The 23,533-nt window shown below is 41.4% G+C and overlaps 1 protein-coding gene across 1 annotated transcript in view; it reads right to left on the reverse strand.

Annotated features, from left to right (window-relative positions):
- Positions 1-12,181: 12,181 nt before the first annotated feature.
- Positions 12,182-23,533, reverse strand: part of LOC139451707 (myeloperoxidase-like) — a 34,865-nt gene continuing 23,513 nt past the window's right edge. Inside the window, exons 4-14 of the mRNA XM_071233026.1 lie at positions 23,230-23,435; positions 22,331-22,528; positions 20,477-20,525; positions 19,506-19,612; positions 18,201-18,302; positions 15,900-15,989; positions 15,320-15,480; positions 14,584-15,137; positions 13,277-13,446; positions 12,867-12,966; positions 12,182-12,698 (exon numbers count right to left, since the gene is read on the reverse strand). Of these exons, the coding sequence (XP_071089127.1) occupies positions 12,182-12,698; positions 12,867-12,966; positions 13,277-13,446; positions 14,584-15,137; positions 15,320-15,480; positions 15,900-15,989; positions 18,201-18,302; positions 19,506-19,612; positions 20,477-20,525; positions 22,331-22,528; positions 23,230-23,435 (2,254 nt within the window). The remainder of the gene's footprint in view (positions 12,699-12,866; positions 12,967-13,276; positions 13,447-14,583; positions 15,138-15,319; positions 15,481-15,899; positions 15,990-18,200; positions 18,303-19,505; positions 19,613-20,476; positions 20,526-22,330; positions 22,529-23,229; positions 23,436-23,533) is intronic.

The following is a 23,533-nucleotide window of genomic DNA, read 5'->3' on the forward strand; positions in this document are numbered from 1 at the left end:
TCTTATGCATTATCGTACTCGTAAGCCCCTAGCCTTGTCTACGATAGCCGTTAAACACGGTATCGGCATTGTTCGTGATGAATTAGGTTTTGTGGACTACTCACCACGAGCAAAACTTTCCGTAAAGACTACTAAGGTTCTTAGGACTGTGCGTACTGAACTCGTTAACATAGATAATTTGGAAGCTTCCTTGAAGGTGGCCTCGGACGAACTCGGGGAAATCTTGGATGCCTATTACGATAATTCCACATTACAGGTACCATCCTCAGAGTTCAGTATTAGAGAATTACGACGTCTTGACGAGGCAATGCGAACAATGCAGGGAGAACTTATGAATAATACAGCCAAGCTATCCGAAATCGACAAGCATATAGCTTACGAGAAAACATGCGGACGATGAGTTCAGTAGACGTCGCATTGCGGAAAGATTGCGTAACTTAGAAGACGAAAGATCGGCCCGCCTCGAAGCAGCTTCCAGTAAAAGAGAGGCACTTGGTTCACAAATCAGTCAAATTCGAGAAACTATCGATGAAGTCCTCAACGATGACACTACACTGGCCGATAAAATTAAAACATTGTTCAGAGAACAGGGAATAACAATTGCCAGTATTTTAACCGCGTTGGGATTTATTATATCGACTTTGACTCTCGCGTTAACCGGTGGTACAGGTGGTACAGGTGGTAGCGGCGGATGACCGCCTACGTCGGATGGTATAAAAGATAAAAAGGATAAAAAAAGCATTTAAAAGCATTAGGTTCAGCACTGGGAAAGCTCACTGAGAAAGACACGGCCGCACTTCCCGGTATAATAAGGAGTGTTGTTTCCTGGCTCTTGAATTTATTAGCTAAGACCACCACTTGGCTTAGTCAAAACTTGTGGGCACTGATCGTAGCAATTGCAGGGCTGTTGTACGTATCCGCTAAAGACTATTTAACCAAATCAGTTTGTAAAGAACTATTTAACCAAATCATGAGTAAACCAGCCATGACTCCACCTAATACAAGCGCTGTTTTTTCATCGATATGTTGTTGATTTTTAGCCGCAATATGCGGTGACACTTGGGGTTGTGCGTCAGTAGATTTTTTAGCGATAGTAGATAACTGTGGCTTGAATACTCCCCTTTCGCCTGTGATTGTTTGCGTTATTAATTCGACGTTAATATCTGAATTTATACCTGGTTTTTGTTGATTGGTAGCGATAACAATTTTATTATTATAACCTATCACTTGACCGATCTTAAGTTCCATATTACTCGGAGACATGTATAGTCCCGGCGCATAAACGTAGTCCACTTTGGATTGAGCGTACTGTAATACATCTTGAAAACGTTTCATAGACGATGGTATGTCAACTGGTGAATTAATGGCGTCCTCCACGTTTGCGACAAACTGTTTTTGCACATCAAGCGCCGTCCCAGAACCGATAATGGACGTTCGTGTTTGCAATTGTGCACCGAGAATTGCCCATACATAAGTTCTTATCGATTCATTAACTCTTACAAATCCTGGGTTAGTAAAATTATTTTCCGTTTTATCATTAAGAAATTCATTCCAAGCGTTTGCGGTATCGTTCAGTTGTATAAATTTTGTAACAATATAAATTAACCCACTCTTAAAACTCATAATATCCCCTCTCCGATCGTTACTCAAAAGTTGCCAGCCATGAAACTCATGATGGTTTTTTTAAAAATAATCAAACATTCTTGAGTAAAGTTTGCTGGTATGCAACAACATAAACGCATTAAATGGACCTTTTTTATTAACTTCTTTAACTAAATCATCGCTTTCTTCTTTGACGGTTATTTCCCCTGTGTAAGGAACACCTAGACCATGGTTTGCTCCTTTAATACGCCAATCTTTACTCGTAGAAATATTAAATTCCTGACAAATACGCTCATACGCGAACCTTTTGTACGGATTATTTGTGGAATTCCACGCCCCATCCTGCGGTAATGGAGCATTAATTTCTTTAAGTATACGTCTAATCTGATAGTATATGTGAAATGATATAACAGACTTATTCAGTTCAAATCCTGGGGAATAAAGAGATACGCCACATCCCGTTGTGGCACACCATATGGCAAAGTTTAACTGATTCTGCCAAAATTGCATCGGATTGTCAAACCAATCGTGCACCATTTTATCGCTAGTTGCCGTGACCCTGTACTTTTCAAAGATATCAGGGAATTTAACGAAAAATTCAGCACCAGAGGCAGTTACTATAATCGACTGATTAGTAATGTATCTCGATTTCATATTTAAGTTATGATATAGTATCAGTGTATATTTAATATGTATGTTACACTCCCGGGAATAACAAATGGTCAGTCTGGTTAACTGCTTCATACTATCGATAACTCGGATGGACAACTCGAAGTAGCTCTATGCGATGTAACGTATTACCCGAGGTGGACCAATATAAATGCTGTGAGAGGTAATGATAAGATATGGATATTAGGTAAAAACTTTAGTATTATCGAACCCAAATTTATACCTGATGGGTATTACAGCGTTTGCTCACTCAATGATGAAATTTTTAAGCCTCATGGAGTTAGTCTCACACAAAATGAGTCGAATGGAATGCTGAAATTAGACACTGGAGAAAAGCAAGTAAGGCTTTACGCTAACATATCAGATACACTTGGATGGAGTGGAGATACGATATTAGCCGGTGTAACAGCACAGGGAGATACATTACCCGATTTAGTTCCCTATGAAGAGTTGTGCATCTATCTTGATCAGATCAGTACGATGGATAATATTCAACTAGAAAGTCCTTCAACTCTGCTCAGATCTGTTCCAGTGAAAGATGAAAAATATAATAGCGGTAGAACAAAATCTTTCTCAACATTACAATATAAAAAATTAAAGCGTGGTATTATTTCAGACCTTAAAATTTCTGTATTAGATGTAAAACACCAACCTGTACATATAGGATACTTAAGTGTGACACTCCATATTATAAATAATGGTTAATTCATCAGGCCCTGGACTGCTCAGACAATGTAATACAATTGCGCTTTCCGATCTCGGAGACACAGAAGGATTCGATAAACCCGGTACCTATGGTAAGTTATACGCTTTACACTTACAAGATAATGTATACAAGCAGAAAGTAGTTACATTCACGGGTAATCTAGAAGATTTAAACGATGTCAACGTTAGTAGACTCCTTAAAAACACTTCGTACAATATTATTCTCAACGGTGAGAATAAATGGACTATAATCGAAGCAAACATCGATTGGCTACTGAATATCATCATTACCCCACCTTATGTGATGATGGGTAAGGGACATAATTTAACTAAGATAATAAATAGTGGCATCGTACTCGCGGCTTATATCCCATCAAAACGAAAAAGTGTGTTAGTCTCTGCCCTGCCAGAAAACCCAGGTCATATGTTATATAGTCGTCCGGCCTTAAAAAATGTAAGTTTAAATTTGGTTACTGAATTCGATGATATTAAAGTTAACTTGAGTGCAATACCTAATATTTCTACGCTTATTATTGAAATTTTGTTCGTAGATGCACCGGAAGATGCCTTCGAAATATTACCAGGTCTATCGATTAAATGTCTAAAAAAACACGAGCGTCAACGTTGCAATATTATTCATATCGGAGCATCACCCGTTGCAACCCTCGAGGGGGGTCCAAATTATTAAAAGTGGTAGTATTTCTCTTACTAAGATATTCTTGCCGTATAATATACATTTGATAAGGTTGATGTATACTCTCAAAACATTTAAGCAAGACCAATTAAAGACTATTATATGACCGTAATATACACTATGGGTTTATATCCAGCGCTCGATGAAGCATTTGAAAAGATGGATACTGTTGATGAGTTCAGACTTGGATTGTATAAAAAGTATCGCAGAGCCGTGAATGCTCTGTATGGAGTTGACACCTCGCTTATAGCAGCTGGCATGGGACTTGGTGTAGCAGGTGTTAGTTTATTATCAACTACAATCACCGCGCCTATCGTGCTCGGCATTGAAATAGCCGCTGGAGTCTCTGGACTGGCAGGAATAACAATAAAATTCATTTCTCGTAGGTTGCAAAAGAAAGCATTAAAACACGATAATATTTGGATACTCGCCGAAGCAATTCAACAGCAAGATTGTAAGATATCCAAGGCTGAGTTTCGTTTAGTACTGTCGGAACTCACCAAATACAACGTAATGAAGCATGAAATTCGATAAAAATATCGTAAGACCAGTGGTATCAGCGAAGACGAGGAAAAAAAGTTCATAGAACAGGGGAGGCAACAAGCGCGTCAATTATTCCGTGCCAAAACCAAAGAACTGGTTGGAGATTAAAAATAGATTGCTTACTATCGTTAGATCACATTTGACAAATGCTTACATAAATATATATAATAATAGAGAATTACAAAACAACAATCGAAAAAGCTATTAAATGGAGAGAATTACCACAAGGTTTGTATTATATCAGTGCAGTCAAACCAACCAAATACGGTTATCAATTGTTTCTTATCAATTTACAAGAAGAGTGTAGTTATATAGTCTGGTCTCCTAGTAAAATGAACAAAGAACTTAATAAAAATGTTTGATATCGCTTTATTGATAAAAATAATATAGAATATTTTTATTACCATTTAGGCTCATCCGAAGCATTGATTGGCCCCAGGTATTGGTGAGCTAGAGTCAGTTTAACTTAATCTCATGACTATCGTTGAATCGCATAATCATTTTGGCATAAAAAATTCCCTCTGTAGTGGTGGTATAGGTATATAAATCTGGCTCCAGTTGAAGTGGTCCAGAACCATCATTACCTATACTACTTCCCCTCATTTGATAGTCAATATATACTGAACAGCATTAAAACGCACCACTATGAAAATGGATGTATTTTTATCCGGGCTTAAGTCATATGAAAACATATAAGTGAATGAGTAATATACGACGTTCTGGACGAAGCATGAAGAAGAACAGCTCGCCAAAACACATTCCTAAATTTGTTGTGAGTGAAATCCCCCAAAAGCAACAAATTGCGTGCACATCATGGAAAACGTGTTTTGTTTCATGGGAATCATGCAGAATAGGGCTATAAAATACAGACTTTTAAAAGCCACATCACTTGTTGCTGCAGACGTAAAGGGTACTGTTCGGGAGAGTTTTAAAAACAAACGCTCCCTACTTCACAGAAACGCACATGTCCTAGTAATTATCAGAGCCAAGTGTATAAAACACACCCTGCTTCGCGGAAAGCACGTGCTTTCCGTGAAGATTGTGTTAATGACTGGGACATGGGAGTTTCTGGGAGTTTAGTTAGACAGGTGAGTTTGCAGAGTAAAGAGGTGTCGTAACAGTAGACAATAGAACAGTAGTTTGTGTTCGATTGGGGTAAATAAATGGGTTGCATTTTCATTGTTTTGGTTTTTCGTTTATCAACATCGGATATTCCTATATATCAATGGTAGCAGAGTGTGGTTTATACCTTATCCTGTTCGTTTCGTTGACAGTGTATCAGTATAAGGTAAGTGGAAATGCAACTCTTTGCCTATTAGCATTCAAAGACAGTATGGCTGAAAAAACAAGTGATAGTTTGGAAGGGAGTGACAGATTTGAGGTCTCGGAACAGAAGTCTAATGTAATGGACAAAGAATGGTCTTTGATTGAGCAAATCTTGACACTCAAACAACAAAAAGCAAATGCTAAAACAGCATTTACAAAAGCTAAGAATAAGCTGTATAATTTAATAGAGGCTGAGGAATTACCTTCGCGGAGAACTGTTAAAGAAAGAATAGACAAGATAAATTCTCTTCAAGCCAAGGCAATAGCTGTCATGGTAAAGCTTACAATGGCTTATGCTGGTGATAAACAGCGTGAGAAAGTAGTACAAACAGAAACTGAAATCGGTTGTATTGAAACTGAAACTGCTGAAGTTATAAACACAGCACAAAGGCACCTAGATCAAAGGTCAGATGTTACATCACGGTCATTTTATACAATTGATAGGCTGTTTAATGACAGGACCAAAGAGGTCAAAAGTAATGTTTCTGTTGAATCCACCCGTGAACCTCAAACAACCAAATGGCCTAGACAGGTGAAATGCCAAGTTATGTTATGCCACAGTCGGAAAGTCAAGCAATAGGAAATGATTTGTGGAAACAGCTTAAACGGGTGTCGATTCCAGTTTTCTCTGGTGATGTCAAAATGTATGAAAGCTGCATTTGTCACATGTATCGATCGTGCTCCAGCTACTGCAGACTATAAACTTCTGCAATTACGGCAATACTTATCAGGCAGTGCTTTGAAAGTAATTCAAGGGTTAGGGCATAGCACTGCGGCGTATGACATGGCTTTAGAGCGGTTGGAACGAAAGTTCGGAGGAAGGAGAAGACAGATTTCTTTACAGTTAGAAACACTGAGTAATTTCAAACCTATTCGCCAAGGTTGTGCAAAGGACCTCGAGAAATTTGCAGATGTGTTGGACATAGCAGTTGCTAACCTGAGAGAAGCTGATAGGTTCGAGGAATTAGGCAATGGTTTACTATACAACATTCTGCTCAAGAAAATGACTGAAACAAAGATAGCGCAGTATCAAAGGTGGCTTCACGACAGTGAACGCCAAGAAAGTGTAGAATCTCTGAGAGAATGGATACTACAAGAGTCTGAGTATCAGACCATAGCATCTGAAACTGTACATGGCATAGCACAAAAGGGTAAACTGACAGATTACAAAGGTAAAGGTCCTTGTACATTTGTCACGAACCAGTTGTATCAAAGCACTATCTTTAAAAGAAATCCTTCATGTAAAGTCTGTGGAGATAATCATGATTTGTGGAGGTGTAGAGAGTTCAGGAACATGAGTGTCTCTGATAGATGGGACAATGCCAAAAAGCACAATGTCTGTTTTCGGTGTCTTGGTTACTCGCATCTTGGGGCAAAGTGTAATTTTATCACGCAATGTGGTATTGGTGGATGTACTAAAACTCACAACAGACTTTTGCATGATTCAGCAAATTCAAATCAGACTCAAACAAAAAGAGTCATTTTGCCGAAGCCAGATCTAAGATCTTCAGACAGTCCTCATATTGCAGAAACAGGTAAAGAATCTGATGTGAAGCCTCAGGCTAAGAATGGTAGTTGCACTGAAAGAGCCCATACTACGTTTCCAAAATCAGAACCCAGGAAGCCGTTGATAGCTCTCCGAACAGTGCCAATTATTCTTACAAATGGCAAAAGGAGGATTTGTGTGAATGCGTTACTGGATGACGCAAGTAGTAGGTCCTATCTGAATGATGATGTAGCCTCAGAATTAGGACTCAAGGGACCAACTCAGACAGTTTCGGTAAATGTATTGAATGGCAATACAGAAACATTTCAGTCAAAATCTGTCAGCTTTCACATTCAAAGTGTCTGTGGTAACATCAATCTTGAAATGTTGGCACTAACCACGACACGGGTAACAGGTGATATGCAGGTGATGGACTGGGAAAAGCATAAGGATAAGTGGAATCATTTGCAGAACATCAGTTTCCCTGTTATTGGGCGGAATCCCAAAGTAGATCTCTTGATAGGGATTGATTACCTACAGCTTCATCAGTCATATGAAGACGTATCAGGTCAACCAGGTGATCCTATCGCCAGAAGGACTCCACTTGGGTGGACGTGTATTGCCAACATCGGCCAAATAAGCTCACAAACTAATTGCTCATATGCATATTATGCGCATGGTCATGATGTTGAGTTATCTTCACTAGTGAGGAACTTTTGGGAGATTGAGGACGTAAATAGTCATCAACAAATTCTTAGCCCCATTGAGAAACAATCGCTTGAGAAGGCTCATGAATCACTTGTATTTAAGAAGGGTCATTACCAGGTAGGAATACCATGGAAACAAGATGTTCTTTGTCTTCCAAATAATTATGACATGGCCCTCCGAAGACTAGTTAGCACTGAAAAGAGGTTAAAGAAAGACAAATGTATTGCACAGGCATATGGAAATGTAATCTCTGAATATGACGAAAAAGGGTACATCTCCAAAGTATCATCGAATAAGTCAGATGAAACCATGTGGTATTTACCACACTTTCCAATTCTGCATCCTGATAAGGCTACAACCAAAGTTAGAATAGTGTTTGATGCATCGGCGAGGTATAAGGATATCTCACTGAATGACGAGATCGATCCTGGTCCCAAGCTTCACAGTGAGCTTTTTGATGTTTTGTTGAGATTCCGCAGGTATCCAGTAGCACTTATCTGCGACATAGCAGAGATGTTTCTACAGATAGAACTTGCTCCAAGTGATAGGAGTTTTCATAGGTTCTTATGGAGGTCCATGAATACAACCATTACTCCAGAGGTGTATCAGTTCAATCGAGTGGTATTTGGCAATACTTCTTCTCCCTTCTTAGCCCAATTTGTATCCCAACAGCATGCTAAAATACATCAGGAAGATCTTCCTCGAGCAGTAGAGACTGTCTTAGAGTCCACATATATGGACGACAGTATGGACTCGGTTGAGGATGAGGGCTTAGAGCTGTACAAGCAGTTGAATGAACTCTGGTCAGGTGCTGCTATGCATGCAAGGAAATGGTTGTCAAACTCGCTTAGAATTCTTGATAACGTTCCCGTTGAAGACAGAACTGCTGAGATCGACCTCAGCAAAGGGCATTTACCATCAGTTAAGACACTTGGACTGATACGGATTGCTAAGAGTGATATGTTCACCTTTAGCACACTGAAGTAAAAACAAAGAGGGATTTCCTGAGTCATGTGTCTAGACTTTTCGACCCCCTTGGTCTTATAAGCCCTTTCATTATAACTACTAAGATTATCCTTCAGGAAATATGGCTGACTGGGCAGGGTTGGGACGATTGTCTTCCGCAGCATAAGTCAATGGTTAGAGCAGTGGTCAGAAATACAAACCCTTGAAATACCAAGATGTCTCCGTTTCCACAATTCTGTAGAAGAGGTGTGTCTTCATTGCTTTGTTGATGCATCCCAGGAGGCATATGGCGCTGCTGTTTATGCTGTTCATACTTACCTAAACGAGAGTACTTCCAGTAGGCTGGTATCTGCAAAGAGTCGAGTGGCTCCACTTAAGTCCATAAGCATACCTCGTCTTGAATTGATGGCTGCAATTGTTGGTGTCAGACTGGTTTCGGAAATCAGCAGAGTTCTAAATATAAGTACTAAAACAGTAAGGTTTTAGTCAGATAGCATGAATGTTTTGTGTTGGCTCAAAAACAACAGCAGAACATTCAAACCTTTTGTGGCAAATAGAGTTGGAGAGATACATTGTGCCACAAATCCATCCCAATGGAGACATGTGTCATCCTTTGACAATCCTGCAGATCTCTTAACTAGAGGTGCCTCAGCTTCACAGTTAAAAAGCAATCAATTGTGGTGGTCTGGACCTTCCTTTTTGGTAAAAGGTGAAACTGAATGGCCGCCGGACAAAAGTTTGGTATATGTATCTGATCTCGTTGACAGGGAAAGGAAAAAACAGATGGTTACCATGGTTGCAGTTGTGGATCCTGATCCCAACTGGAGGCTTGAACCTACAAGATTTTCCAACTGGAAAAGACTTACCCGTGTGAATGCCTGGGTTTTCAGGTTCATAACTAACTGTTGTGCGCCAGCAGATAGTCGAGTCTCAGGAGAATTATCTGTGGAAGAGCTAAACGATGCTCAAATCATTGTTCAAACTCAGCATGATGAGTTACAAAAGGAATATACGTCCTTAAAATCCAAGAAACCTCTTCTTGTTTTTTCAAAGATCTCACCACTCCACCCACAGTTAGATGAACATGGGGTGATGAGGTTAAGTGGTCGTTTGACATACGAGACGGATTACCATCCCAGGAAGAGATGGAGACGGCTTCAAGAGCTGGTACGTCATTTCTTGCGGCGATGGATGCGGGAATGGCTACCCAGCCTCCACACAAGAAAGAAGTGGACCACTCTGTACAAGGATCTACGTGTCGGTGACGTCGTGATGATGATATCTCCTGATGCTGCAAGAGGACATTGGCAGCATTGTTCTCAGACTTATTCGATCAATGAGAAGACGTTGCTCGCCTGTGCTGCTATCAATGACGGACATACCAGATATTGACTTTTCATTTTAACCCTGTGTCTTCCTTACACTGATGACGTAATTGTAATTACTGTGTGGTATTCCTGCTTCCTATGTCGTCTGTCTTAATCATCCGTCTATGTCTGTTCTAATCAAAATCGGTAATTGCTCAAGTTGTTTTTGTAATATTTCAAGATTTATTGCTGGTGCGTTTTCAATGCTGTTCAGTATATATGTGGGAGCTTGGCCGAGTTGTCGATGATGGTGCCCCTCGCTATTATTCATCTCATCGGTTTGGTAGGCAATTTGTATACGATTACATGTATTAACCAATTTAGCGAATCTGACCACCCGATCCCCTTAGTCGTCTCTAACAACAAGCATAGTCGCCTTTTACGGCAAGCATGGGTTGCTGAAGACCTGTTCTACCCCTTTTATTCACGGGTCTGCTACCGGTTCTGCTAACCACCACTTAAGGGAGGTGGCTTTTAGGTGGCTTTCTTCTTGGGTGAGGTACCTTTATTTGCCGTGGAGGTTCGGGTCAAAACTATTTGCATTCCCAATCAGCATTAAACAGTGCCCAGATGTCTTTAAACAATTCAGTAGTTTATATTTATTTCATCAAAGTATGTCATCTTAGAATACACAATGCCATTTAGAAAGTGGTCAAATATAACAAATGTCATATTTGGGAAAACACTTTCTTAGTAAAGTACAGATTCTAGTACGTTTTTGGGTTGAGTCCCGTCCGGGATTCGAACCCACACTTGCCAGAGTAGTTACGGGTTACAGTGACAGCAACGAAAGTTACGGGTTACAGTGATACAGCAACGATAGTTACGGGTTACAGTAGTACAGCAACGATAGTTACGGGTTACAGTAATACAACAACGATAGTTACGTGTTACAGTAAGACAGCAACGATAGTTACGGGTTACAGTAAGACAGCAACAATAGTTACGGGTTACAGTAATACAGCAACGATATTTACGGGTTACACTAAGACAGCAACGATAGTTACGGGTTACATTAAGACAGCAACGATATTTACGGGTTACACTAAGACAGCAACGATAGTTACGGGATACAGTAATACAGTAACGATAGTTACAGGTTACAGTTATACAGCAACGATAGTTACAGGTTACAGTTATACAGCAACGATAGTTACGGGTTTCACTAAGACAGCAACGATTGTTACGGGTTACAGTAAGACAGCAACGATAGTTACAGGTTACAGTAAGACAGCAACGATAGTTACGGGTTACAGTAAGACAGCAACGATAGTTACGGGTTACAGTAATACAGCAACGATAGTTACGGGTTACAGTAATACAGCAACGATATTTACGGGTTACAGTAAGACAGCAACGATAGTTACGGGTTACAGTAATACAGCTACGATGGCAACAACGTACAGTTGTTCTGCACGATAGTGACATTACAATCATAAAGACATGGTGGAGATGTAAAGCTTTTCAAAATTTTGAGGACAGTTACGTCTCTTAGCTTCAGAATACAATTTAGTCCCTAGTTAGTCAACATCATAGCCCTGCTAAGCGTCGTTTACGATAAGCATATCTTTGTGTCACGGAGATGTGCATCAATGATCAGGGATGTCATAAAATAAGAATAAAGAGATAACGAAAAAGTGGTAATATGTTCACAGGTTTATTGAATAACTACTACTTGTACTAATTGCAGACAGATATACCCAATCTGCTCAAATGAATTATATCAGTGCAAATATACAAGCAATTTAGTCATTCAACAGTAATACAGCAAAGGAGAGCGGCTAAAACAAATTAATTAATGATTAACACAAAATGATCTGACTCGAGAGGTGCCGGAATTTAGGTCGGGCAACAGAGCGGCTCTGGACCGTGACATGGGTAAACACGAAATAAGGTGTCACTTTGATTTTTTACATTGAGCTGACACGCCTATGATTAATGGGTATATTTTGCGATGAATACATACATAAAGATCAAGTATAAAGGGACATTTTCTATTATATTTCTTCAGCAGACAATTGACAGACAGGAAACACGCGACATTCGTTTCTCGTAGTATTGCCGAAAGTGTAAAGCTTATGGCTGTTTCTTCTGAAGATCCAGATACTATGCAAATCACTCCTCCTCCTCCTCTCCCTCCTCCCCCTCCTCTCCCTCCTCCACCTCCTCAGGCCTCTGAAAGTCAACAGAATCATCATTCCACAGATCTTTATTATCATTCCACCAGCAGGATCCATATTCTATTTGGGGCCCTCTACACTTACATAGAAAACCAGGACCACCAGGACCGAAAGGATCATCCGGAATCGGACCATCCGGAATCGGACGAGGAACAATGGCATCAAGTGACTGCTCCAACTCCGCCCGTCTGCGACCACGCCATTGGTTGTTGGTACAGTAGCGAGAGCGGATTCTTCTTCCAGACACACAGCTACTCCATTGTCCCCAGCTACATCCTTCACAACTACGACTCTGATAGCTCTGACCAGTGCAATTACAGGTCTTGCATGAGCGACTTCTACTCTGTTTGCCGGAGTAGCATGTTCCCCAGGACGCCCAGGTGTTCCAGCTGCCTTTGGTCGGCTCATTCCAGTGGTTGAGGTTAATTTCACCCAAAGAAACGCATGAGACCCTGGAAAATAGGTTAAATTCACAAAATTCCTTATCATAAGTGTGGATGAGCAAAACGGGTATTTCTGCTGTATCCGTGTTAATAGAAATTGCATGTGTTACAAGAAATTCACATTGTTTTACATTGTTAAAAAATTATTTTTATAAACGCAAAGCATTGAATACTTACGGAGATCCCTTGATGAAAGCGTTCTTCTGAATCTTGTAGGTGTCTGTATTGTCACACACTACCCTGGACAGACTGGCTTTCCGGATCTCATTCAGCTGGTCTGATAATAAATCATAACATCAAAAGTAACATAACAAAAAAAATTTCTGTAAAACCTGAGGCAAATTATTCCAGTATTCCTCCCGAATATCCAATGGTCGATCGTTGGCGAAAACAGAACCACATCGACAGAGAAACCTCTATGACGTGTGTTGATATATCGTTGTAAAGGCGATGTTACATGTACTATGCCTGCTTTGGATTCTGTAACGTAGACTATGATCGTACATATCATCATTTTACAAATGATTGAGTTTATTGTAATTTGATACCACTGACTGAACCAAAATCATGTTAAAATTATAACTCACTCGGAGTAAATTTCACATATGCGTTGTTCTCTTCAAACCAGAATCGGTCTCCTTCCTTCAGGGCCTGGAACTGCTTCCCCAGGAGACAGGTAAATGTCGGACCCAGAAGTCCTCCTGGAACAGGCTTCTCAGACAGAGCCCCAGGAAACAGGTCAATGTCGTCGATGTGTCTGGAAAGAGACATGTCAGTATGGATCGCTGTGATTCAGGGTGTTGGCGCAGTGGATGATAGCGTGTACAGGAAGAACACATTCTCCATCTGTTGTACTTGTCACCACTAGTCGAACCAGTCTAGTCACGGTCTAGTGACCTCACCGCTCCCTCACTATAATTTTCCGGCTTCCGTCACCATTCGGCAAAGTCCGGCGGTCATCGTTGTCTTGAGTGTTTTGGCATTCCTTGCTAGAGAATAAGTGAGCCGTATATTTTATTCTCTTTTGACTTAATGGCACCATTTTATCACATACTGATTTGACATATGCTATCACACGTATGTTTGCTACCTTATTCATGCATTGACATTGTTTTTCTTACTTTGATTTTCACACAGAAGCGGGGTTATCCAGTACTTCTAGATATTTCTCATGTATTATGATAATTTTTTCCACCTCTATAATTGTACATGAGTGGTTGTAAATCTTTAGTGGTACCAGTGGATAGCTTATGTTGAGCGCTATATGTTGGTACATCTTCGGTATGGATATATGTAGTAGCTTGTTTGTTATTCGGTTTTTACTATGTAAACAAACGCACTTGTTTAAAGTCCCCCAGACGATTGCTTTTTCCCGGCTGACCAGAAGAGGATGACCGACGTCCGCGCCCAAGTATAAAACCTTGTCAAAATCATCTGTCTTTACCCCCAGGCTTCATAAGGCCGATTACTGGTCGACTTGCTACTGGGTGGTGATTCGAAACTCTGCTTTCGTTGGTAAGTTGAGGGCGGTTTTTATCTAGTACTGACTCACTCTGGTTGTACTGAGCTAAACGTATGAGCTGGGATTTTTCATACTACGTTTGCTGGTAATCCGTGGATGACCAACCTTCCCGTGATTGCCAAGGTTTTAGGGAAGTTTAGAATTTCCCTTCCCAGTCAAAGTGGCCGAGTCGTTAGTCTATTAGGCCAGTTAGATTCGAACTGATATTTATAAACAGTAAGCGGTATTTGCACTTCATTATCCATTATTGTCATATTAGAATCAAAGGAAGTAGTTGTTAAGAAGTACAGCTAAATGTACATGAACAATTACATATACTTTACTACCTGATTCAATAGAATATATTTTCTTCTGTAAAGGGACCGCACTCACTTATACACTTTCTTCAAAAGGTTCGCTGTAGTTGTTGTGTGTGTCGTGCAGGCCAGGCCCGAGAAGGGTGTAGCTGTTGGAAGGTCACAGTACTTCCTCCACTTGGTGTAAGACGGAAGCCCGTGGTCTCTTCCTCTCTGGATGTTGAGAGCTGCCAGGTCAAGACTATTTCCGTTACTGTCAGCAAACAGCTTGTCCGTGACCTCCTGCGTCAGTTTGTGTTCTGCATTCTGAACTCCGTCCTTAACCAGCCCTCTACAGTAATGGTCCACCTTCCTGTTGTTGACGTTCAGAATGAGATTCGTGTTGCCGAAGGTCTTGCTTAGTTCGTCCTTGCCAAGATAGCTATATGAAGAGCTGTAGCTAGCTAAGTGGCTGTGGATCATGGAGTGTCCCATTCTGAAAGCCGCAGTAGCGAAGGCGTTCCTGATGCTGGCGTCGGTCGTAGTGTTGTATACGTTGGCGTAAGTGCTCCCAGATCCAATTGGCAGGCCATACTTGGTCATGGCTTCTTCTCCCATGATAATAGGCAAATATTCGTCATACGTGATTTTCTGAAATCCCGAGGATATTTTATTTACATTCATTCACAGTAGACACACATAACATGATTATTTGCAATCATATGTGCATTTCAGACAGACAGACAGTTTATTTAGTAATTGTGCATTTCCTTTCTCTGTCGATATTGATTAAAAAAAACACACTTTTAATAAGAAAAATAGAATATTGGTACCTGTATGATAGCGCCGACGATCTTCCTAGCTTCCTGGAAAGTGATCTCATCGCTCCAATGGCAGTTGAGGGCTTTTAGTTTTTTAGCTATGCGGTTGTGTTCTCTTGTGAAGATGGTGTGCATGCTCTGAAGAGTTGGATTTTCATTCACTCGATGATCACCTTAAAAATATATATTGACGGTTTCTTAAGGCCCAAGATCAATAATGTTTCTGGTCTTTTAATTTGACGCGTATAGTTTTCATCCTTACCCAGTCAATTTCAAGCCGACATATTTGTGTTAAAACAGACACTCTCGAGCAAGTACTTTCGCACATATGGACAGTCCGATCAGAATGTCGAATGTGCGCTGCAATTCTTCCAACAAGTAGGCAAAGACAGATATTTTCGAAGTCTTTCAAAGTTTTCAACCAACCAATTTGTTACAGTCCACAGTCTCATGGATTGTCACATCCCATTTGCTGCCAGTATTTCGCCAAACCAAAGACGAGACATATAGATACGTCCTCGGCCAAACTCAACAAGATCAGGAAAAAATACTTTTCATGTAGGTGTTTGAAGATCCTACACGCTCTTCCTACCTGCAAGGAAACAGTAGCTATTGCTATTTGTTGTGGTACAACTAGGCTCCGAATCGCTAGGCAGGTAAGTCGATTTCATCTTCAGCTGACCTGAAACGAGGTGCAATGTACTGAAAAACAACTTCAAGGAAGACTGGATTGAGTACAGATAAATTTACTGTGATTCTTTGACTAAAACAAATATTAGCTCATTTCCTATTTCAACTTTACCACCCAAGATTTCCTATTGTAACATTTAGAGAATGTGCAACTTTTTCACGAACACCTGGTGTCGTCACTGAATTTCGGTGATCCGTTCATATAGTTTTCAATTTTTACGCCTAATGAAACCTTTTTCGTCAAATAAATCGAGACTGAATATAATCTGGCCTTGACATTTACCAGAAACTGTTTCCAGTAGGTCTCACTGTAAATTATCACTTGTGCTTCATGATTACTGCTAAGTCATCGCCCCGTTGTTCCATTGGTTTGATTGTTCAACTGTCGTCACTTCATCTTATTCCCTCATATAATGAAGGTTACCTCATCAACTGTTCATGACGTGGCTGGAAGCGTGACTTCGTCTCAACAACAGAATATATGACCTGATGACAATATCCCAAACAATTCCATCCGGAATTATTGATACTTTGACACTTGTGAATTCGAATCATCTAAATTGGCGAAGGTGTTTTTTTCTGTTTGAAGTTTGCATTATTTACGTTTAAGACGAAAATAATACCATTAACGAAAGCTTCACTTGGGAACATGTAATCAATTAGGAATATTTTACGGGAATTGGAAATATACTCATCAAAAACTGAAACGCAAAGCCAGATTGTGTGAGGTAGGAAAATATATTTATACGAGGAACCGTAAAAGGTATTGAGCAAAAAGCTTGTGGAGAGAACACTTGGTGATTGTAGTCATCTCAGTTATCGGTACATAGGAAAAGTCCAAGGTGAAGGTCAGCTACTATATAGCGCCTATGTCTCCCGTTGGAATCGATAGCAGCCTGACAACTCCTGCCCATGGAAGAGACGAGTATGCGAATCACAGCATTGGAAATGGTATCCCACTCGACCTGCGGCGTAAAAGCCAACAGCTGAAATGTCTTGGATTGTGGTTGACGTCGGCGTAGCCGTCTATCCGATTCATCCCACAGGTTCAAATTCGGGGATCTGGAGGGCCAGAGGAGAACATTAACGTTGGTGTAGACAGGCTCTTGTGATCCGTGCTGTATGCTTTGTCCTGCTGGAATACACCGTTGCCGTTGGCTGCAAGTGGGAGGACGCGTGCACGTGGTAGGAGAATTCCGTTGATGTATCGTTGAGCCGTAAGATTTCCCTGGATATGGACCAAACCTGTCCTGTCATAATGAGAGATAGCCGCCCACATCATAACGCTACCTCCACAAACCTGTCCATTTCCATACGCAGTTTCCGGCATAACGTTTCCCCCGACGTCTGTCTCTTCCATACCCTCGGCGGGGGAGAAATTCCGATTCGTTGCTGAACATGACATCTCTCCATCGCAGTTGAGGCCATACCCTGTGTTGACGACACTAATGCAGTCGTTGTTGACGATGTTGTCGACTCAATATGACGGGTCGAACAGGACGTCTTGCGCGTACCTCTGCTGCTCTTAAACGGTTTCGTACGGTCTGGTCAGAGATTCTGCGTTGTTCAGGTATTTTGGATGCTGTTGAGGTGGCTGTGGTCGTCCTTTCACGTAGGTGGCGCAGTCGGATGTAGCATCTTGGGCGGCGGTGGTTACTCTTGGTCGTCCCGACCTTGGCCGATCCCGTGTTGATCCATGCTGTTGAAACCGATTTCATAGCCGTGTGATGGGGCTGGGTGCTACATTGAGAACCCTGGCTACAGCTGATTGGGATTCCCCTGCCTGAAGCGGCCAGTGACGTTGTTTCTTTGCACGTCTGTTAATCTTTGCATGTTGTTGAACAGTAACTGTTTGACTGACGCAGATGTAAGACAACCCAAAACCCTGCACTTTAATATCGTTCATAGTGCTGCTGCACGCGCAGTGCGTGAAGCTCCATGGTCCTTTTGTTAATGCACCGGGTGCGTTTTTCCGCAACGTACGTGTTTCCCGACTAATGGTTTGCATGTCCTTGTTATGATCATTTTGATACGGGAAATTTGTCACTGACACAATTACACATTAAACCCCTTCATTTTGCACCTCTTGGTCCGCAACGTTTGTTTTTTATGACCCAAAATATCCGCTTTGCGTTTCTTTCTATTTTTAAGAGCATATTTATTAGTCCTCTGACTGAATTCATCGTTCATGTGTTTCCCCTACCGTCAACAAATGTCCGTAGCTTGTTCTGTTCCCCCTGTGACGACCCGTACACCTGTGAGGCGTCTATGTAGGCTGTGATCTGGTTCAGCTGTTCCACGGGAGCTGGAACAAGCGTATCTTGTCATTGGAGTATGTGTTACTACACCACACAGTGCATGGACAAGTTGTCTCATGCGGCACAACACGCTATGAAGAGTTGCCTAATCAATGTGTAAACTTGACATTTCCTGGACATGATCGAGTTCGCGAACATGAAGAGTATTTAGTTAGATGACAGCTTAATAAGGCCACGAGGCTTTGCGGAGTATCCTTGTTTTATAATAACCAACAACAAGAGAAACGGTGTTGACAGAGCATCGATCATTATCATGATGAGATTCGAACCGATGACCAGCTGGGCCGACACGACTATAGGACTGTGTGGTGGCTCAGACGAGTACACCACTACATCTCCAAAGCAATTTGGTTACCACGATTTATTTAACGTTATATCCCCATTCCACTAGGCGACGCTCTTCTGCTCTCTACGCGCTCTGAGGGAGCGGCATCGGTCTCCTCATTCTTCGGTTATCTAGGATCACTTACGATATGATACGATCAGATAGTGCTCCTGTTGCGATCTATGCGATCCGATAACGACTAGAAGACCCTTGAGCGTAACAAAACAATTCAAAATGTGACGATCTTGCACGATCAGCACCGCTCCTATTGCGATCCAGGGCGATCAGGATGCGATCCAGTGGTGCTCTATTTGCGCCCCGATGGCGATTATTGCGATCTAATACGCTCTCCTCCGATCCGAGAACGATAAAGCCGACGTATGGAGGTCCATTAGCACTCAATTAGCGTTCTGTGGGATCTGTGGGCCCGATCGCCGAATCTTTGGTCCGAACCTATAAAATCTCGTAGCGTTCTGAGGCGCTCATCAGTTCTACGCTTGGCAGCTGAGCGATAGGTCCTAGTCTTATATTACGTGGCGATCGGCGGCCCTCTGAGCTGATACGAAAGCGCTCTTAAAACGACCTTGGCGATCAAGTAGCGCTCTGATTACGACCATGGCGCTCCGATGCCGATCAAGTAGCGATCTGACGGCATTCTGGAGAGAGCACCACGGATCTTTGTGCAGGGAAGCCGACAGGCGGCGATCTTTACTATTATTGAGATCAGTTAGAGATCAGATAGCGATCCATTAACGCTTTTTGAGATCTGAGCGCTCTATATGGCGATCTATGGCAATTTAAAAGAGCGCCGCTTAGTGGAATGGGGGTATTGTGACCTACAAAATATTGCTGTGTGCCATATTACCTGCTTGGCAATGTTCGTTCTCTACTTGAACCGAACGCACGAAATTCATGCAGGTGGACTTGAAGTGTCGATCGGGTTGTGGAATGACGATGGGGAAACACTTGCGGCTGAAAAGATTCAAATCCTTATGCTACAGCGTGACACTTCGGCTCAGTTGTGTAGGAAATGTCAGTAAAGTTAGCATTAAAACTTTTCCAATACGTGTTAAGTTATAATTTGTGTATTTCGCTGGGAAACTTGGGATAACACTTTCTTAGTAAAGTACAGATTCTCATTTGACCACTTTCTAAATGGCTTTGTGTATTCATAGCTTTCGGCCATGGTAGCCGTGTCAATTTACACTTGTCAGAGGGGTACTCAACGTACGTGGTCTAGACTACCAGTTGTCGGACTTTCATTTTTGTGGAAGCCTCGGTGGCTGAGTGGGTTAGATCGCTGACTTTGTGTGCTGGCGATTAGGTGCCTCACTCTGGCAAGTTTGGGTTCGAATCCCCCCAAAAAGTACTAGAATCTGTACTTTACTAAAAAGGTGTTATCCAAAATATAACATTTGTTACATTTGACCACTTTCTAAATGGCATTGTGTATTCATAGCTTTCGGCCATGGGAGCCGGGCCAATGCACATTTGTCAGAGGGGTACTCAACGTACGTGATCTAGACTACCATAGCCTTGGAGGCTGATTGGGTTAACATTTGTTACACACTAGATACTATTTCCATTGACACCATATGCAATAATAATGTGTTCTAATGAAACAAATATCGTTGATCATGAAGGCCAACAATATCATACTATACCTATTCTGGTATTCTTTACCATGTTCTTCAACGGTTTAAGGATCTATACCGAAACTTTATCGCCTTTACAGTTTTAAAGAAGTTGTTATCTATAAATTGTGTCTTCTTTAATATCATTTGAAATGTAAACAAAGACAATTTAATGGGGAAGATATAAATGTAATTTGCCCACCTGAACGGTCGTTGTTGAAAACAGCATCCAAAAGAACGGCCATACGGACCTGGAACGATTTATTATCTTGTTTATTACACATGCTTATGATATTGTTGAAACAATACAGTGGACTCTAGATCTGGTTTAAAAGGCGATTTCTTCTGTGCGGCGTCAGGCAATAAATAAATACCAATTGATGAAAATTGTATGAATAGCGAGTGCTACCGTAGGGAGGACATGATTACCCTTTTCGCAAAAACCTGGTGTCATCACTGATTTTCAGAGGTCCATTCTTATAATTTCGACAGTTATTTTGTCCGTAAGCCAAATGGAATCTGTTTCAGCAGACAATCTAGGCTGGTTATTCTCTTTTAATATTTATATTTAAGGAAATCATTATGGAAATGGCTTGTCCGGTCTGTATTATTATTTACAGATAAAATTATAAATGCAGCAAAGATGGTTTGGGTAATCCTTTTGCAGAGTCAGGCTGGTTAGACTCATCGCAGCCCAGGCAGCGAATGGGACTTCTCCCGGGAAGCGCTGCCTAGTCACCACCCAGAACAGTTCGGACAATGTGAAGACACCCCAACACTGTAGCCTTCTGTATTACCCAGATTGTCAGAAGGGCTGTATTCCTGGTAGTAAACCCGGATACTCCCCCAGTGTCAGTCAACAGATTGAGAAGTACCCAACTTATGGCACCGAGAACAATGGGGAGTCGGATAACTTGGTACTTCGGATGCCAGCGTGACATTTCGTACGCGAGGCCTGCACATTTGCCATGTTTTTCTTGTCAATCACATTTGTGTCAAAAGGGACAGAAAATTAAATAATATAAATTATTTCATTGAATTTATCATAAAGGAAAAGATCGGGTTTGTTGGCCTGGATACATCTTATTCTGAAGCCGTATACGGGCCTATTTCAAAGAAATTTGTATTTATCATTTTCTGTGACGCCCTCTACATAGTTCGGGTCGTACCATGGATGGACCTCTGTACCAAAACCATAGGCATTGCGACGACAGAAATAAAATGATCGAGGCACTCCATCATGTCGCTTAAGACACTGTGCTTGTTCCAAAGCTGGGCATCCACTGCCAATGTGTTGGAAAGTCTCATTTAATTCATTGCATAATCTACATTTCATATTTACATTTGGACGCAAAATCACACATTGACGGTTTCGAGTGGGAAGTGACAGAAAGTCTTCTGTTTCACTTTTCAGGCCACCCGACTTCATCCAAGCGAAGGACTCTGCAGGGTCGCTGAACTTCTCAACACACTGCACATCACTTTTGATGCAGTGGTCATACTGTGTGCCTTTCCTTGAGAAACCCAGACGGTACCGATTTGATACCGATTCGCTTTGTTGACATTTATTTCTGTACCGTCCAGCAGTACAGAACCATAAACCAAATCAACATTATTTTTATGATTACTATTGAAAAGGTAGTTACTCTTCTATTTAAACAGATTTTCAAGATCGATAGTGTTCTGTTCTTCAGCTGCCGTAATTAATGTTTTATTCATCATCAAGAATCATATGACTCATAAATCAGTATTTTTTTTCATACAGACAGACGTACAGCCGAAATGTGTCCGACTTCAGTTGTCTAGTTTTTATGGTCATATTAATGTATGTTAAAAAATCTGTTTGCCTCAAATAGTCAGAAACATGCAGGAGGGAAAAGTAGTTCTAAAAGTATTGTAAAAGTCCTTTTAAAAAGAAGTTCAATAAATAAGGATGTATATGTTATTGTAGCGTTCGGAAATGAAGATAACAAACATGTGGAAAAATAGTTTCCCAAAAGCGTGTTCTGTTACCTCAAGACAGTTGCTGCGTTCGAGTGCTGGAGTTCTTACTTACCAATGTTCGCTTCGAACTTCTGTTTTGGCGTGCTGGTGATGTCGTGATCCAGGAACTGACCCCACTGCATCAACATGTGGGTGTAGGAGGCGTGGCGGTCAGCGTCTGTTGACGGGCTGTGGACAGTCGTGCTGACCAGGCGGGCACTGGGTAACTTTGAGGACGACCCATGGGATTTTTCTCGTGGGGAAGATATATCTAAAACAGATTGCCGATTAATGAAACTTATATAAAGAACCGAATGATGAGATAACAAGGACCTTGACATCCAAAATGTGTATCGTGCTAGGTAATGCGTGGCATGGTGCATACCCTGCAAGGTGATAATGGGTTTCAAACCCACGATAATAGTTTTCTGGCACGCCAAATGGATACACCTTCGCAAATAGCATTACGCATTCGTCACCACTCGCCCCTTTCCGTCACCTGCAAGAAGACTCGTCCCCCTATCGATGAATGTTGTGTGCGAAAATACGACAAACCAATCAGAAAGCGCGTATGATTTCAAGTTCTTCGTCAAAGAATCCCTCAGAAATAACTTTTGATTTTACATATGTCTTGCATCTAAAAATATACCCAAGACACAGTTAAATGTGTTCGGTCATACTGTATAATTCCGCATGTCCCGATGTGCTTTAAATTGCATCTGAAATATATATAATATATGGGGAAAATGTGTGAACCATTACGCAACGAGTTGACAATTGTTTTGCGTATGCCCGTTTGCGCAAAGACGGAACCCGGTCGCAAAAATGGCCATGAGAGGGGCACGAGTCGCTATTCGGCATGTCCCGTAATAACACGAGTTGGTCACGAATGAGCATTACGGTGCCTTAGACGACAGAGCCATCTTTACCCAAATTTATATTCGAAATAAATTGTGATGTGAACACATTTACGGTCATCATAAGCAGGATCCAGCCATCGCCTCATTGGAATGAATGCCTTGCCCCAGGTTGTATGCTCGAGGTTGTTGCAGGAACCATTAGCTGTCCGGTAGGGGGAGGAGGCGTTACACGGTTCAACAAGGCTGGAATCGCACTCGAGCTTTGGACCAAAACCTTTCTTCAACACCAAGGGTATTTCCTCCTGTGATACATTCGCCCTGCAATAGTAGACCATGTAACCATTCATGTCCACGAATTACTTGGACATATAAGGCTGCAGTAAACAGACTTTTTGTTATCACAGCTTATTATCGGT

The sequence above is a fragment of the Haliotis cracherodii genome, unplaced genomic scaffold (assembly GCF_022045235.1).
Source record: "Haliotis cracherodii isolate W230 unplaced genomic scaffold, xgHalCrac1.p SCAF_9, whole genome shotgun sequence".
NCBI lineage: Eukaryota > Metazoa > Mollusca > Gastropoda > Lepetellida > Haliotidae > Haliotis > Haliotis cracherodii.